The sequence below is a fragment of the Apium graveolens genome, unplaced genomic scaffold, assembly GCF_009905375.1.
Source record: "Apium graveolens cultivar Ventura unplaced genomic scaffold, ASM990537v1 ctg8975, whole genome shotgun sequence".
In the NCBI taxonomy this organism is placed as follows: domain Eukaryota; kingdom Viridiplantae; phylum Streptophyta; class Magnoliopsida; order Apiales; family Apiaceae; genus Apium; species Apium graveolens.
In genome coordinates this window covers 4,983-21,529 of record NW_027421627.1, presented here as the reverse complement: position 1 = coordinate 21,529, position 16,547 = coordinate 4,983, and the positions used below count along the sequence as shown (strand labels likewise).

General features: G+C 33.1%; 1 protein-coding gene across 1 annotated transcript; it reads left to right on the top strand.

Annotated features, from left to right (window-relative positions):
- Positions 1-1,199: 1,199 nt before the first annotated feature.
- LOC141705510 (uncharacterized) lies at positions 1,200-7,947 on the top strand. The gene is made up of 6 exons (XM_074508430.1): positions 1,200-1,308; positions 3,988-4,059; positions 6,417-6,562; positions 7,005-7,195; positions 7,405-7,477; positions 7,831-7,947. The coding sequence occupies exons 1-6, from the start codon at positions 1,200-1,202 to the stop codon at positions 7,945-7,947; spliced, it is 708 nt and encodes a 235-aa protein (XP_074364531.1).
- Positions 7,948-16,547: the final 8,600 nt, after the last annotated feature.

Below are 16,547 nucleotides of genomic sequence, written 5' to 3'. Positions count from 1 at the left end.
TGAAGAAGATTTCATGCACACAGGGGGAGAAGCAGGCCATAGCTCAAGTACAAACACTCCATCTTGGATGTTTAGCAAAGACTGTGATGAGCACCATTTCAAATCAACTCTCTTTCACATCATTCAACAAACTCAGACAGCTCTTCAAGCCACTAAAAATTCCAACACCAAGAGACTTTTTCATTTACTTTATTTTCTTCTATTTTCGTTAGTAATTTACTGAAATGTCCCTACTTCCATTAAAGTTAACGGTTATCTTGGATGGAAAGTCATTAACGTGGTGCAAATAGAAGAGAAATTAATTTTATGGGGTGCAAGTTGACAGAGAAAATAATGTAGACTGAAATCGCAAAAATAAAAATAAAAGTGGATTACGAACTGCCAATTACTAAAATAAAAAGAACTTATTATTGAATAACACACAAGTCAAAGATTTGTTAGATGATTTGTTGCCATTTCTTTCTGATTCTACTAAGAATACTATGCAAAATCTCACCAATCACCACATATTCTACAGTAGTTTCTACTCCAAACTCTGTCATTTCCACTATCTCGATGAATATTGTTCATCCGTTGACCAGTGATTGTATCTCGACGGATGTGCTTAACAACAATTATCCATTGACACTTTCAACTACTACTTCGACGGATGTTTCTCATCCGTTGACAATCACTGCACAAATTGAAATCTCAACTGTTGTCACAAGTGCAGATGATTTAGTAGTTGTACAATCACTCTTAGGATTGAGGAAAGGGAGTGAACATAGTGAGAGACTGAATTGCTCTCAGGAAAAAGGAGAGGAAAAGAGTGAAAATATGCAAGGTATTTCTTTTATTTGGCAAAAGTGAGTGAGTGGAGTCCCACCTTAGTAGGTGAAGGTGTAGGTGTGAGGGTGGGAAGCCAAGGGGAGCCCTTGATGTAAGAAAAGAGAGATTATGATAGAAAAGCAGGTACAGAAGAATGGGAAGATCCCATTGTTAGTGAGTTAAGGGATGTCAATGAGGCTGAAAAGAAATAGCTATTTCAGCAAGATTATCAAGCTGTCTTAGACTCTGTTTCTTTTAAAGCTGAGGCATTTACTCACCATGTTCCAGCTTATCAAGTTCTAGCTGAACAGGACAATGTGGCTTCTAAGAGAATTCTCAACTTCGTGCACACAACTGCTTCTATGCAAAGGGCCAATGATGCAATCACTACCATGTCCTTCACAGCTGGTGATGAATTTGACTATCCAGCTGGTGGTTCGGAGGAGTTTGGGGATGAAGATGATGATGAAGAAGATTTCATGCACACAGGGGGAGAAGCAGGCCATAGCTCAAGTACAAACACTCCATCTTGGATGTTTAGCAAAGATTGTGATGAGCACCATTTCAAATCAACTCTCTTTCACATCATTCAACAAACTCAGACAGCTCTTCAAGCCACTACAAATTCCAACACCAAGAGACTTTTCATTTACTTTATTTTCTTCTATTTTCGTTAGTAATTTACTGAAATGTCTCTACTTCCGTTAAAGTTAACGGTTATCTTGGATGGAAAGTCATTAACGGGGTGCAAATAGAAGAGAAATCAATTTTATGGGGTGCAAGTTGGCAGAGAAAATAATGTAGACTGAAATCGCAAAAATAAAAATAAAAGTGGATTACGAACTGCCAATTACTAATATAAAAAGAACTTATTATTGAATAACACACAAGTCAAAGATTTTTAAAATTGAAATCCAAATTAAATATGTCGATCCATTTATATCAATATATTTGACTTTAACAGCTTGCTTTAAAATATTATAATCCATGATTTTAAAATGAATTGGTAGCGGTTAAAATTTTCGTGAGACTGGGCTGTTGAGTTCTCGTTAATTTTAGGCCTTGTGACCACATGGGTTTTCTAGTCTGGGTTTAACCATCTATCACTAGATCTATATTAGCAAACAAATTAAAAAAAAGTGCATTTCAAAAGCAAAAAAAAATTGAAAAATAACATTGACGAGTACCCGCGTCCTACCCAATTATTTACATGTGGTTTGAGTACGAAGGTTAAAAAAATTATAAATTAATGATAAAAAGTAATATTCTAAAATTCTCGATTAGACCCATCAATCCACCATTAATCCTATACAAAGTACTACACTAATTGATTTTTGAAATATTTGAATAGAATCCTCACATAATGTGTTGGATTCATCAAATTTTGATTGGAAACTCTGGTTCGAATCTGCGAATTTATTAAACATGTTAGTATAGTTCAAAATTTATATCCGTTAAACCTAAATTTTTTACAGTTGTTTCCAAAATTATTGTAACTATTGATAGCTGAAAATAAATTTATCTTTTACATAAATTTTAAGGCAAAATAATAGATTCCATTTATGTCATGAAATACAATCAAAATGTCATTGAAATCTCACTTTTATGTATTTTGAAAAATTAACGTAAATATTATCATTAACGACTTTACTTCCATAGGTGATTAAGAACATTATAATTTATTAATTACTTTGTTTGAATAAATAATAATTACTACAATTTTCAAATTTTTTCCATATATTAGTATTACTTGGAGATCTTGAATTAGAAATTCTCATTAAAATCTGCAAATTTTTAAAACAACATATCATTTAGGTTTCAAATTTTAAAAAAACTTCATTTTTTAAATATTTATACCATGTATAAACTTTATAGCCGTTTCTAAAGTTTTTAATTGACTGTTACAAGTTGGTTGGAATAAATTTGATTTTAATGTTAAATTAACTGCAAAATACTGTAGTTTATTTAAGTCACGAATACGATCAAATATCATTACGTATCTTGAAATATATGTATGTTGAAATTACATTATTACCATCATGTACGATTTAACTAATATAAGTTATTTAAAAAATCATATTTTCCAATTATTGTTTATTAATTACCGTGATGGTACAAACAATAATTGGTATAAATTTATACATGTATAAGATTGCTCCTAGATTTTAAAATTTTTGTGCAACCTTATTTATATACCATAACAATTTTCTTTTCCCAAACTATCCCAAATTATTTGATGCAAAACATGAAAAATCTTACAAATATTTAATCACAAATTTACATGTAAAAGGTAAGGATGAGGTATGTAAAGTGTGGGTTTAGGCCCAAAACCATGAACCTCTAACGTCCCCTAGAAATTGTTTTTCCAAATAACCGCAAAAAGGATACGTCCAGCACCCAATCCTAGGTACACAGCAGTGACTCCAGCAAAATGAAAAATCTTATAAATACCGAAAAAATATTCATTCCTACAACCTCCAATATATTGCCGCATCTTTAGTTCAGTGTTCTTTTCCTACACAACATAACAGCAGCAGCCATCTTGTTCAGTTCATGTCTAGGGTTTTTGTCTGAAACAATGTTGAATCTCCCTGACTCTCTTTATCGTGATCCGATACAAGGTGACAACAGTGTCATGAAGTAATTGACAATAGATCTGAGTTTTTAAAGAGTTTAAATTATGCATTCATATGTTGAAATACAAGTTAAATTGTGGCCTTGTCATGATTTTATGATGTCTATGCTGGTCATTTCATTTTCATAAAGTGTGGTTTAATCGACCAGGGATTATGTAAACCAGATATACTCATTTGTTTGATTTCATTCTTTATGTGGTTCATACACAAACACAGATCGATATTTATTTGTAATCAGTCTGATTTATGAAAGTATCTCTTCAATCGGAATGTGCAAATATATATCTTTGTATGCACCAAATGTCACTTTTACGTGGATTCTTTCGATATTTTGTAGTTTTATATTTTATTTAGAACAATAAGTATGTGCAGAGAAATGATGATCTTGACTCGCCTAAATGACTGTATAGTATCATTTAAGTATGCTTGTTAGAAGTTTAAAGTGCAGTCCAGCCTGCAGAGTCAAATTATTTACACTCTATGTTCTAATGTCTATTGGGTGATATAGTATATTTCATTTCTAACATGTGATTTATCAATACAGAAACAGGGAAGAATTCAAGATTTGGCCCTCCACATTTGGCGGTCAATCAGTACGGTTTTCTTACTCCTATCGGTATGCACAATGACTTGGGTCTACCAAATGCTTTGCATTGATCAAACTAAATGTATTTATTTTAATAGCTTGCTTAAATTTATATCATGTCGTGAATTCTTTTTATTAACTTCTAATTTTGGTTAACATTAACAATAAAAGTTCCGTGTTTTGATTTGAGTTTCTTCCTCACATCTTAATACTGAAGTGGACTACTAAACCAAAATGGCAGTATCTAGGTTACATTGTTATATTTGATCTTCTCAAGTCCAGTGTCCCCCAGTTATATAGTATTTAATCAATATTTCGTGATTAATGATCCTTATTCTTTCTTGTCTTTTGAAATGATTATACTTGTTTGTGAATCCCTTCATCCTTGTGTCCGATACTATGACATGCACGTCCCCTCATCGGATAGGGGATTCATCCTGAATCCTAATTTTGATTCTTTCCCCACAATTTGTAATCAAAATTTATGTTAACCGCCTATTTTCGTAAAATTAAGTATCAGTTTTTGTTAGTAAATACAAACGTATTATGCTAGTGTTCATTTTTGCATAAATTAAAATATTTTACCTGTATTTTGTGTTTTAGATCAATAAGTTATGCATTTGATTAAATTTGCTTATAGTTTGTGGTTTTTTTAACCAGATTGAATATATGTAACATCAAATCTAGAGAAAATCTATATTTCTATATGTCGTGTCCCCCGCACCTGAATTTCCATATTATTATATTTATTTATTAGATTTTTGTCCACGCACCCCAGCACTTCTGCACCCGTATCTTTGCTTGTCAGTTGCCGAAGAAATCTTTCATTGAACTAATGAGAAGATTTGCGGACATCTCAAATATTTTGGAAATTTGAAATTTTGAAACCCAAAAATCTGGAAAATAGGCATTGTAAGGAAGTTCTGCAACTTTTATGTCACACGTCTTAGAGAAGTCCTACCGTTAAGATCAAGTTGCATCACATCTGAATCAGAACTTGATATAATTTATAAAATCCGCACATGATGGTCATTGGAATCATTTAAATGATTTACTACTTTGTTTGACAAGCTCAGCCTTGTGGTTTGTATTGGCTATTCTATCTATTCAAATAAGAATGTTGTGTTTTACAGTTGGTGATTAATGGAATTATCTTCTTTATTGCAGGAAGTATTATCTATATACAAGTCATTAACACCTGAGAAACTTACTATGAAAGATTCAAGTAAAGTTTGTGATGTACTTGTTTTGTTTGAGGTCATTTCCGCTCCTTTAATTTCCTTTTCTAGTGGTATTAACTTTGTAATGTATTTGCTTTATATGTTCGATTTCCTAATTTTCAAACTTTTTTCTTATCAAATTTATTTTTACTTATCAAATTTATTATCTATATACATCAAATTTATTTTTACTTATGCAGGAGCCATAGCTGGTCCTCTATGTACTTAAAAATTATGTATGCAACTCTAATATCAAAGTGTATTTTCTATTGAATGCAGTGCTTGGCCACTCACCCTCAAACCAAGATGCAATTCCTTAATGGTATTTTTCTGAACTTTCTGAAAGCTATGTGACTTGTTTCTGCTAATGTATTCAGTATTTACATTAGTCTTCTTCAACATAGTTGGATGTATCCACAGTTATAGCTTCTTCTCACCAAATGATAAAAGCTAATTTCATTCTATAACTTTTGCTGATTTCTTGATGTCTGATATTGCTACTTAAAGACCACACAAGATATTGTCGAACTTGACGTGTTTTGATATATAAATGCATTCACTTTTTATTTCAAGCTGGTATGATTTGTTTATGTGAACACCAAAGAAACAGGACACTGAGGTGAAATCAAGGATTCAGTTGAAGTTACAAGTTTGTTACATAAATTCTGGGATGAGGATTTTGCATAACTTATTCAAATATTGTTATTAACTGATTTTAATAGGATAATTAAGGAGCTAGATAAGGTTAATCGTAGACAGACTTGTATTAACTTACTTCTGTCCTTGCAGTTCAGATACATTGTTACTTGTACCCTTTCTTGGAGACTGAAGAAACGAGCAAGTCATTCCAGTACCTAAGGCTAATGAGCTTGGGGTCATTGGTGGTCTTCTGAAGGAGGTAGAATTCCACTCTAAATCAATACATGATACCTTCAATTTTTTATACTTTTAGCCATTTGAATTATTAAAACAGCTAAGCACCAGTAACCTTGCATGGAAGTATTTTCTCATTGCTAGTTGCTACCCGCCCTTTCAAGTTTCAGCTCTGAATTGAATGCAATGTTGAGATGAATTAGCTTAATCAGAACAATAGTTGAAGAAAATGTCCATTATTTCTTACCAGATTGCATATCAATTTGCTTTAATATGATCTGATATGCCTATAAGGTTCTACTCCAAATATCATCCGAATCTTCTCTACTATGCAGGTAGGCGACCCTTCGACAAAGGTTGCTGTTCACTGTTTGCTTGAATCAGGACTCTTCCCTTTGTGTCTAAAATCCATAGAATATGGAAACGAACTTTCACAATCAGTAAGTGTCCATTAAAATTTGAACTCAACATTCTTTCGCTTCCAAGCATTTTTTACTGCAATATATCACCTTACATGTAATGTAAGACAGTACAGAGTATAAAATCTGGTTACTAAAAATTTGAAATTAATATCCCTTTCTAGTGTTTCTGCTAGGTGTTTATTGAAAAAGGGATTTTTAGTTAATACTCCATGTTTCGTATTAATACATATCAAGTCGATTTGATGAACATCTAATATTTTGGTGTTAGATGAACATTATTACCCAGCCATATATAAATCATAAGGTTTATATTGCATGGCATAGACTTGATCGTCCTAGTAAGAACCTGAGCAAATAATTCTGAAACAATTCCGGTACACCATCAAAATATAAATAGATCGACACCCATAGTTAATTGGCTCTTTAAACTCACTCTGAACACTTGTATATGGCTATACAGACTGCATCTTGGATAATGTCAAGAATAACGATGCAAGAGCAGGGACTACAGTATTGCTGTGAGCCTGCAAACCGGTTGTGTGCAATCATGAAGGTTTTTAATGACGTAATTGAAAAGATGCAGGATGAACCGTCTACTACAGTTTTGAAGAATATTATTCAATGTTATGTCATACTGTCCGATGATCCAAGGTTAGCCAGCAACCTTTGTAAGCATATCTTCCAAGCTGTTGTGTGTTTCTATTCTTATATCGTTCCTATAGTTATTGTATTATTGATTTAGAACTTGTGTAAAAAATGTCTCTGACCAAGCACCGGATAGCTTGAGATTGGTTTTATGTCCCTTGGGGCGGTCTGGTTGTTGTACTTAACAAACATAATTTGATGTGATTCGAATGCAGCAGGGGTTGTCTCCTCTTGAGAAGCTTCATTCCGCCAATACTGACGACTGCCCCATATATTGAAGCCCTTCGTGTAAGTCCATCCAGATGATCTCTTATATACATGTAAAAATGTGGACTCTATTGTGGCACAAAACAGCAAATTTCACTACCAAAATCCAAGTTTATAAAAAAAAGTATCTATATTACGCATAAATACTGGAGGCACACAGTATTTGCAATTTTGTATGCCTCAGCAACTTCTATGGGCATCTCTAGTTGCACAACAAAACCGACATCAATACTTCTAGATACACGACTCCTCGTTTTGAATATTACATAATTTTTTACATGAGTTTTTGTCGCGAGGACAGAGTCACAAGTACACACACTAATGTATCTTAAATGTTCTTATCTAATATCTAATTTTCTATACATATTATGCAGGCACGCCCTATAACCTTAAAAAAATTACAAGATTTGTTTCAAAAGCTATCGATGGGATGCGGGCCAAATGCAGAAGCCGTTGGTGATGTTGCAGGTTCCTCACATCTTGATCGCTAGCTGATATTTGCTAGCTCTTTCCTTTCGTTATACAAGGGAAATTAAGAATTCTCTTATAGATCTCAGAAACCTTTTAATTTTAGCTATGATGTTAACAATATTTTTTGTAGAACAATTATATCTCCAAGTTGCAAAATAATACATGATAAACAATCATAAAATGCCCTATCCAGATTCATGTGGTTAGCTGATGATATTTTGGTGTTTAGTTTTCTCCTTTTACGCATTTTTTTATTTTCTTTACTCATCTTCTTGAATTACACGCATGAACTCATTGAATGTCACTATTGATCAACGCTCTCTGTGAACTCTGATGATTGAGATCTTGAAAAAATATTGTTATGTTCAAAGATTAAAAAGATTAGATATAGTACATAAAATATTATTACCATTAATAAATTTCTTTATGATTTATAAACAATATGTTGAGATTTTCTAAACTAAAACCATCTATTGAGGACTTGAGATGTCAAGAAACAAAAATTCGTTTATTTGCATCAAACTTTCGGTCTCAAGCATGTAAAATAGCAGTTACATTTGAGACATCAAGACCTGTGCATCTTTTCCTACCTATCTCTGTCTTCTATTTTTCCAGTTTGCGCAAATACACTAGAATCTTCATTCACATATTGCTGTGTGCGCATCATCAACCTTATAAAAACAAAATTGGCGGCTAACGAGTAGATGGGAAGAAAAATCTCTAGTTTAAATTGTGCAATTTGTTTATATGAACTTCAAGTTTCTACCACTGGAAGCTAAAAAGAAAGACATTGAGCTGTTGATTGTTTATTATGCAGCAGGCTCTGCATAAAATTTTAACTCTGATCATACATACCCGTACAATTGTCTATATGCTCGAAGAAACTATCTGTGTGCTTGGTACTAGACTGAAAATATTGAAAATTGAAGTTAAAATGGCATATATAACAACCAAAAAAATTGCATATTAAACTGTTATAATGCTAAAAATTGCTGCATAAAGTTATTTAATGTATGACATATGTATAATATATTTTACATTATGTTAACATACAGTACATAGGGCAAGAAGTTTTTACAGAGCTGGTAGACTACTGTCTAGCCAACAGTTTAAAAATAACGTAGTTTAGGCATCGGAGTTATCACAAAGTACAAACTATTCTCCCTCCCTCCCTCCCTCTCCATGTCTGTGTGTGTCTGTGTGTTTAAATATATAACACTACATTTCGTTTATTTTGGCCGGGACAGGTTAAAGCTATCTTCCCTTTGACAAATATAATCCATATGTGCACATTTTTAGAATTAATTTTGTTTTGCAAATAGCAGATACCAACATGATTGTAGACAAAGAAAAAATTGATCATACTTTAATATTAAAATAATAAAAAATGACTGGATCTGAGCATGTGTTTTGCTAAAAAAAATTATTTAATATATAAAAATTTTATATTGAAATTGAGATGACTAATATTACTTCCCAGTTTTTTTAGCATAAAACAGTTAATTTGAAAATTAGTCAGTCATCCATGTAAGTCATCCATGTAATTCAATTATCTAGAATATATTGGAACAACCATGTACGTCAATAACTTGTGAAATTAAAATGTAGTTATAGATGGGGACTTACATCTCCTCTTTAATGCCCAGGCTACAATTTTATATATACTATCACATTAAATCTTGAAAGAAACTCATAAACATCATAAAAATATACACAGCATTTCTTTGTCAAAATTATCATGGTCAATGTACACAACCATATCAATCAGCAACTCAAAAACCAATGCACTTAAGGGCTAGATGGATTATTAGATGGATTATTATGAGTACCTACCTGAAAGCAGCATTTCAGACCTAAAAGCTCATACTTTCTGACTTCATCATTTTTTTTAGAAAAGAACTCTACCAACTTGCGATCTCGTTATTTTCCAAAATTCTGGTGTCTCATTATCCTTGAGATGCTCGAATGGATAGCAAACCTGTTTAAATTTCTCTAACCCAAAATGAAAGTCCTGTAATAAATCATAAATAATTAGAATATAGGCGTATTTGTAAGGGGTTAGGGAACATAAGACATTGTCTTCTTTGTTGCAACATGTACATAATTTGGGATGTTATGCAGATCCGCTAGAAGAGAAGTGGGTAACACAACTCATTTGTTCTCACTGTTATCCAAATTGAAAATCGAACCTTGTTTCATAGTGGGAGCTTTTGCAAAGCAACAAATTAATGTCAAAGTAAAAGATAATTAATTATGTAAATCTTGATATTTTAAAGATTTGGTCATAGGGAAATGGTTGCTAACTTGTATAAACCTATGATTAGAGTGTGAATTTAACCCTCCACTTTTGTTGCAATTTAATCTCATAAAGTAAACTGGATTAGCAAAAAAGGATTTGTAAATAAGAGAAAGTCACATGCAATGTACACAAGTTCAAACTCTCCATTAGCAGGTAGAAAAGCAAATTCATTAGCATTTTATAGCATTCAAGAATGAAAGTATTGGCCAATTCAAGTACATTCAAACAAAAGTTATACTCATTATGTTAAAAGGTTATTACTCGTATTTCTACCGTACATAAAAGATTTTCACATTATTCTATAACCTATATGTACATACCTAAATTTTAGTCATTAGAGTAATCACTACGCCATAAGTGCACATAGGCAACCCCTACTATAGAGTTGCATAAGGCCCAAATGGTGTTGCATAAGGTAATAGGCAACACCAGAGGGGGGTTGCCAATGTGGAAGTGGTCGTAGACACCTAATGCAATATTTTGTGCAAAACTTGAAAGTAATGCATCAGGTGGATTTTGCAACAGTAAATCACCTATTGGCAACAACAGAAAGTGTTGCATTAGACCTGACAGGATAGTACACTTGGTCCTACGTGGGAACTGACACATCAGATGCCATGTCAGCAACAGGGGGTCCCCAGAGCCACATCACCATGCCACATCAGCACGCCACGTCAGCTGGGTCTCATCCTGCCACGTCAGCATGTGGGGGCCCCAATGTCACGTCAGCAGTGGGCCCTTTTTCCACATCATATGTGGGGCCCATATTGTTTATGCAACACCATTTTGATGCATATGCAACACTATTTTCATTCAATTGCAACAGTATATACCACATTATGCAACACCATTTTTAAATTGCAACAATATTATAATCAAATGTAACACAGTGAAAAGCAATATGCAACATCATACTATAGAATATGCAACACTAGAAAACATAAAAATTTGGCCATAATTTGTCTGTTTTTACTTGGTACCTGCCATAAGTGGCATCCAACAAAAACAACCATATCAGGAATCCAACAAGTTTTAAACATACAAAAAATACTAAAATACATACGCCCAATTCTAAATTTAAAACACCAAAAGTACATCAAATCTTTCTTCAAATGAACAAAGATACCAAAGAACTAAGTCACTAAGAAGTTGCGCCTTGAGTGCCTTGAATGACTGTAGTACCGTTTTCCTCTTGATCACTGGAAACCGTGGTACATCTTCGAATAAAAACCTTTTAAAAATAGACCCTAAGGCGATGTTGATGTAAGGAAGCTAAATGGAGCTTTAGCCTAGAAAATAAAAATGAATAGAATAAGAATAACAAGATTTGGGCCTTAAACTTAAGTAATGAAAGCAGTTGGACTTAACAGGTCAATCACTCAATATTATGGTATTGATTTGGGCCTTAAACTTTCCATTATTAATTTACTACTTATTTAACACAACGCAATTAAATCCAACCAATAAAGTCAATAATTTCATTTTTAGAATTTATTACGAGCTATGGGCTGTAAATACATGCATCAAAAAATGTACTTCTGCCTAGGAACAGATTGAGCATTTGCCCCAAAAAGACGCAAAACAGATAGTGTACAAAGCGTAAAAGATTTATGATTTATCTGCCAAGAGAGACTAAAACAAAGAGCTAAATACAACCATAAAAGCAACTGGACTCAAAAGGTAATTTTTTTTGGAGTCAATATAGGCCCCGACATTTCCTTTAACGAAATTACTTGAAACAATTTGCCACTAGACCAAAAAAAATTCATTCTAAATTTATATATAACAAATCAATAATGTGCTATATAGTCTACATAGACATGCATAAAAAATGTACTTCCAGCCAAGGTTACAGAGAAGCATGTCCCCAAAAAGACGAGAAGTAGATGAAGTAAACTTACAATCCAAGGTTGCTTTGAGGATCTGTAGGGCATCCTCTCCTTGATTACTTTTTCCAATCTCAGTGGTGCGAGGGGAACTAAATCAGCAATTTCCTTTAAAGCAGCATGCACACGACAAAGAATTTGCTCTTTTTTTGCAAGACCACGTGGCTACTGTAATAGCCTAAGGAAAGATAAAGGCGGCACAAAATTTCTTACAAGCATATCCAAGCATAGATGGAGGTATTTTCCGCTCACTGCAGCCTACAATGTAGTAAAAGCAAAACTAATCCTTGATAAGAACAAGCAACGATAATCATTATTGTATAGTGAGTAGCATTACATATCAAAGCAACAACCAACTCAACCAATACATCCATCACATCTGGACCATAGTTCCACAAGCTCATGCCACTTATCTGAAGGTAACAAACTTTCTTTAACAACCAAAAAACTAAAATCCGAAAAAAATAATGGAAAAAGAAATGAGCAAAAATATTAATGCACTATTACTTACAGAAGAAAGAAGCATTTTGTGGTGATCAGAATCTATGTAAGAAACTGCTCCAGACAGGGCTTTCAAACTTGTCTTTTAAATTATAAAACAACATTAGGTAAGCCTTTACAGAAGTAATAAGAGGACATAAAGTTTACACATTTTAGTGCATATACTTTACAAAAACACTCAACCTACCACAAGCATGGCCACTTCATCTGGTGCTAGGCATTCAGTATGGTGCGGATTCCCGATCAACTCGTGATAACTGTCAAGTTGACCCTGAAAACTTATAAATCACTATTAATCAACCATAAGATTGATCTTCAAACTGAGAATCAATGTCAAATGATTAGAATTTATAACATATAAAAATCCATTATCTACTTAAATGTTTGAAACTGCAAACAAGCCTGTATGATGATTTTCTCTCCATAGTTCTGCTTAACAGTAGACATAAACTCCGCCAGAAGCTCGGCAAATTCCTTGATGCAGGTTAATGCATATAAAATTAGTTTTTAGTTGTAGACCGCAAGTAATTATATCTATGAATTACAGAAAGGAAGATAAAAAGTACCTGCCCAGTTGCCCTCTTTTGTTTGAGCCCAATAATGAACTCATCATCCAGCAACTTTTGGTTATTTATGCCGACGTCGATGGTAATAGGTAAGCACTGCAAATACAACACAAATATACAGTTTAGAATAAGAATTAACAATAATGTCATAGTATAGATAGGAAGCTTCATGTAACCCAGGTTGCCTTGTTATCTAATTGAATAGAACCATGAAAAGTGGTTAAGGGACAGCACGGATATACTCTACGTTCCCATGTCGCTAGCAGTAACATCCATAACATACCACCACAGTCTGGTAGCCACAATCAAATAAAAGACCCTAGAACTTATATTCAGTATTTCTAAATAATGATTACTGGGATTGATTTTGATGACCCCATTGCTCATGACCGACTTCGCTTCTATTATATACTCAGTGTTGCATATTTATGCTCCTTCTGTGTTAATTACTTTGTATATTTTTGCTAAATACTTCATCCTATTATGTTTTCTTGCTTGCTTCTAAAAATCTGAGGTGCTTAACTCTTCGTTGCTTATTATGCTACATACTAAGCAATAAGTCTGAGTGACTATGTACTGCTAACTATATTTTATTTGGTAAAAAATTAAGTCCTCATTTATAAGAATATCAAGATCCAATTCAACAGAATGAATAATTATTCTATGTTTAATTTGTCAGCATAACTCAAGCAAGGGCAAAGCTTATGCACATTTACTTTATAAAGCAATTGAAGAAATAGTTCTAATATCCACTTAAGGACACACACAATTAACTATTTTTCTTAGTGCAAGACCCTCCTATTGTATTCAGTTTTTCATAATGATTGTTATTGGATGAAGAAAAAACTACTTAAAGAATATATTATCTCAGCTCAAAAACTAGTTAAAGAATTTATGAATAACTGGTGTCACTAAAATTTCTGAAGTTTTCGGGTAATACATGCACTAGAAGGAAGAACATGTTACCTTGATCCGTTCATATTCTCTGACTGCACAGGTTTTAGCTTCCTCCGTTACTCTTACAGTTTCTTTCAACTCATCTATTTTGCAAATTCTTGACCTGTCACCACAAAAATTCTTTGATTAAGCAGCTTCAAGATTTTCAATCCTTACATTCAAGGAGGCCAGTTCGGATAAAAGAGTTTGCACCGTCAACAAAGCATTCGCGCGGTTAGAAAATGCATTGTTAATTGCCAACATCACCCCAAGATAGTCATGAAGCTTATCCTGCAGTATAAGAATAGAGCATCTGTAAATATCTAGCACTTCGAGTGGAACAAGATGCTTGAAAAGATAAAGGATCATGATTAAAGTTAGCAATTCAAGTCTGGGAAAGTACAACAATCCAGTAACTTACCAGATGCTTGACAGTTTGTGCATTCAACTCCCGATAGAGTCTGTTAGCTTTGACAACAGCAGTAGCTGAAAGAGATATGTCCTAAGTCCAATCATGTATGAGGATTTAGGAATAACTTTTATGTAATATGTTTTGATTTCATTGATATTAATAAAAGGCTTGTTTTGTTTTTATTGCGGGCTCTATCTATTTAAATGTTTAAATAAGATATACCACAGTTTAGAGTAAAGCTTTTTATGGATTGTGATGAGATCATAATAATGAGACCTAAAAGATGATAACTCTAAACTTAAATAGTTCCTGGTCGTAGAATTATAACTGATAATTAATAATCCGCAAAGATGCGGTACATACTATGCTTGCTTCATTATGAAGGATGTCTGTTCTCATAGACATTTGTTGGTGACACTATAGCTAGTAAGTAGGTGCTTATTATAGAAAAAGTTCACTGAACATGACTCACACAGCTGAACAACTAATGGAGTTCACTCACGTGTCAGCAGTTGTTCACATAGTGATAGTTGTACAAGTATCCTTAGACTTGAGGTCATCATAGTCATCTTGTGTACACTGAACTATGCTTTGGTTTAGTTCTTAGTCTCAAGGGACAATTATAAGGGATCTACTGGGTATAGGAATTTGTACACGAAGATAGGGTATGATCAATAAAGGATCTACCCCTTCTAGTGTAGGAAGAGAATGTTCAATGCTGATCCACTTATGTTAATCCAGGAATCTCTGGCCAGAGTGAATGAAATTAGAAAGGAGTTTCTAATTTACATTAAATAGAACTAAGCATAGTGAATGGGAAAGCAAGTGATTAAATAAGATAGGCTTGACACAAGTTTTATGCCTTGTATTTAATCGTGATATTGCAGGGTAGAAGGAATTAATTGTACGGTAACTACTCACTGAAAAGGTTCTTGGTATTCTAAGCAGTGAATTCGTATTATCCGGATAGTCCGCGATATGCTGAGAAGTATCCCTCACGATGTAGAATAAATATGATTAATTTATTAATCATATTTAATGAATTAGAGAATCTATATAAATAATGATAAAATAATTTTATTATTATTTATTTCTACTACCGCTTAATATTGAACCTATAGGGTCACACCATAAAAGATAATGATTTAATGGTGGAGGAATTAATTAATAATGGCTGATAATTATTTATTTATGAAATAAATAATTAGTTGGCAAATTTAATAATTGATTAAATGAGATTTAATTGATTATAAATTAATTAAGAAAAGATTCTTAATATTATTAATTAAGAATTTAATATTTGGAAATTAAATCAAGTGAGAGAATTATTTCTAAAGAATTTAGAAAAAGGATTAATAATTAAAAGGTGTTTTAATTATTAGTGAGAATAATAAAGGGTTAATAATAATAATATTTTATGGAAAAAATTTCAGCTGAAAATTTTGCCTATAAATATACTATTATAAACCCTATTTTTGCCTTAACCAAAAAGATTGACAAAACCCTAATTCTCTCCATCTCCTCCTCCTTCATTACATCGTTTTCTTGGTGGATACCGGCGGAGTGCTTCACACTTGAGGAGCATCTGCTAAGGATCTCCGTTCATCGTTCTTGGATCGCTATTAAAGACCTCCATCTTTCCATTAACGTAAAGCTTCTTAAGGTAAACATACTGAACTACGAATTAAATATTATTTTTTCGCATGGATCCTGCGGAGGGTTTCGGTTCTTTTAAGAGTAAATTTACGTTTTCGCTGCGTTTATGTGCTAAAAACCCTTCAGTAGCCACATTTTTCATGTCTGCAGATCTCACCCTTTGAGAGTTGAACATTGCCTCATCCGCCTCAAACTTCATTAGCTTGACAAAAGCCAACCCCAGTTGCCCCATCGTCTCCCCAATTTCTTGCTGAGCTTTAATTTCATGTCAATAGCATACGTCCCATTTCATTATACATATTATTAGTACCTAAATCAACTACATGACAGTAATAAATATTACAAATTTACATATAACACCGAG

Excerpts from the sequence above, each read along its gene's own strand:
- LOC141705510 (XM_074508430.1), top strand. The coding sequence starts at position 1,200 with ATGTCCTTCACAGCTGGTGATGAATTTGACTATCCAGCTGGTGGTTCG. Across the intron at positions 6,563-7,004 it reads GAAACGAACTTTCACAATCA|ACTGCATCTTGGATAATGTC; the intron begins GTAAGTGTCCAT and ends ATGGCTATACAG. Across the intron at positions 7,478-7,830 it reads CATATATTGAAGCCCTTCGT|GCACGCCCTATAACCTTAAA; the intron begins GTAAGTCCATCC and ends CATATTATGCAG.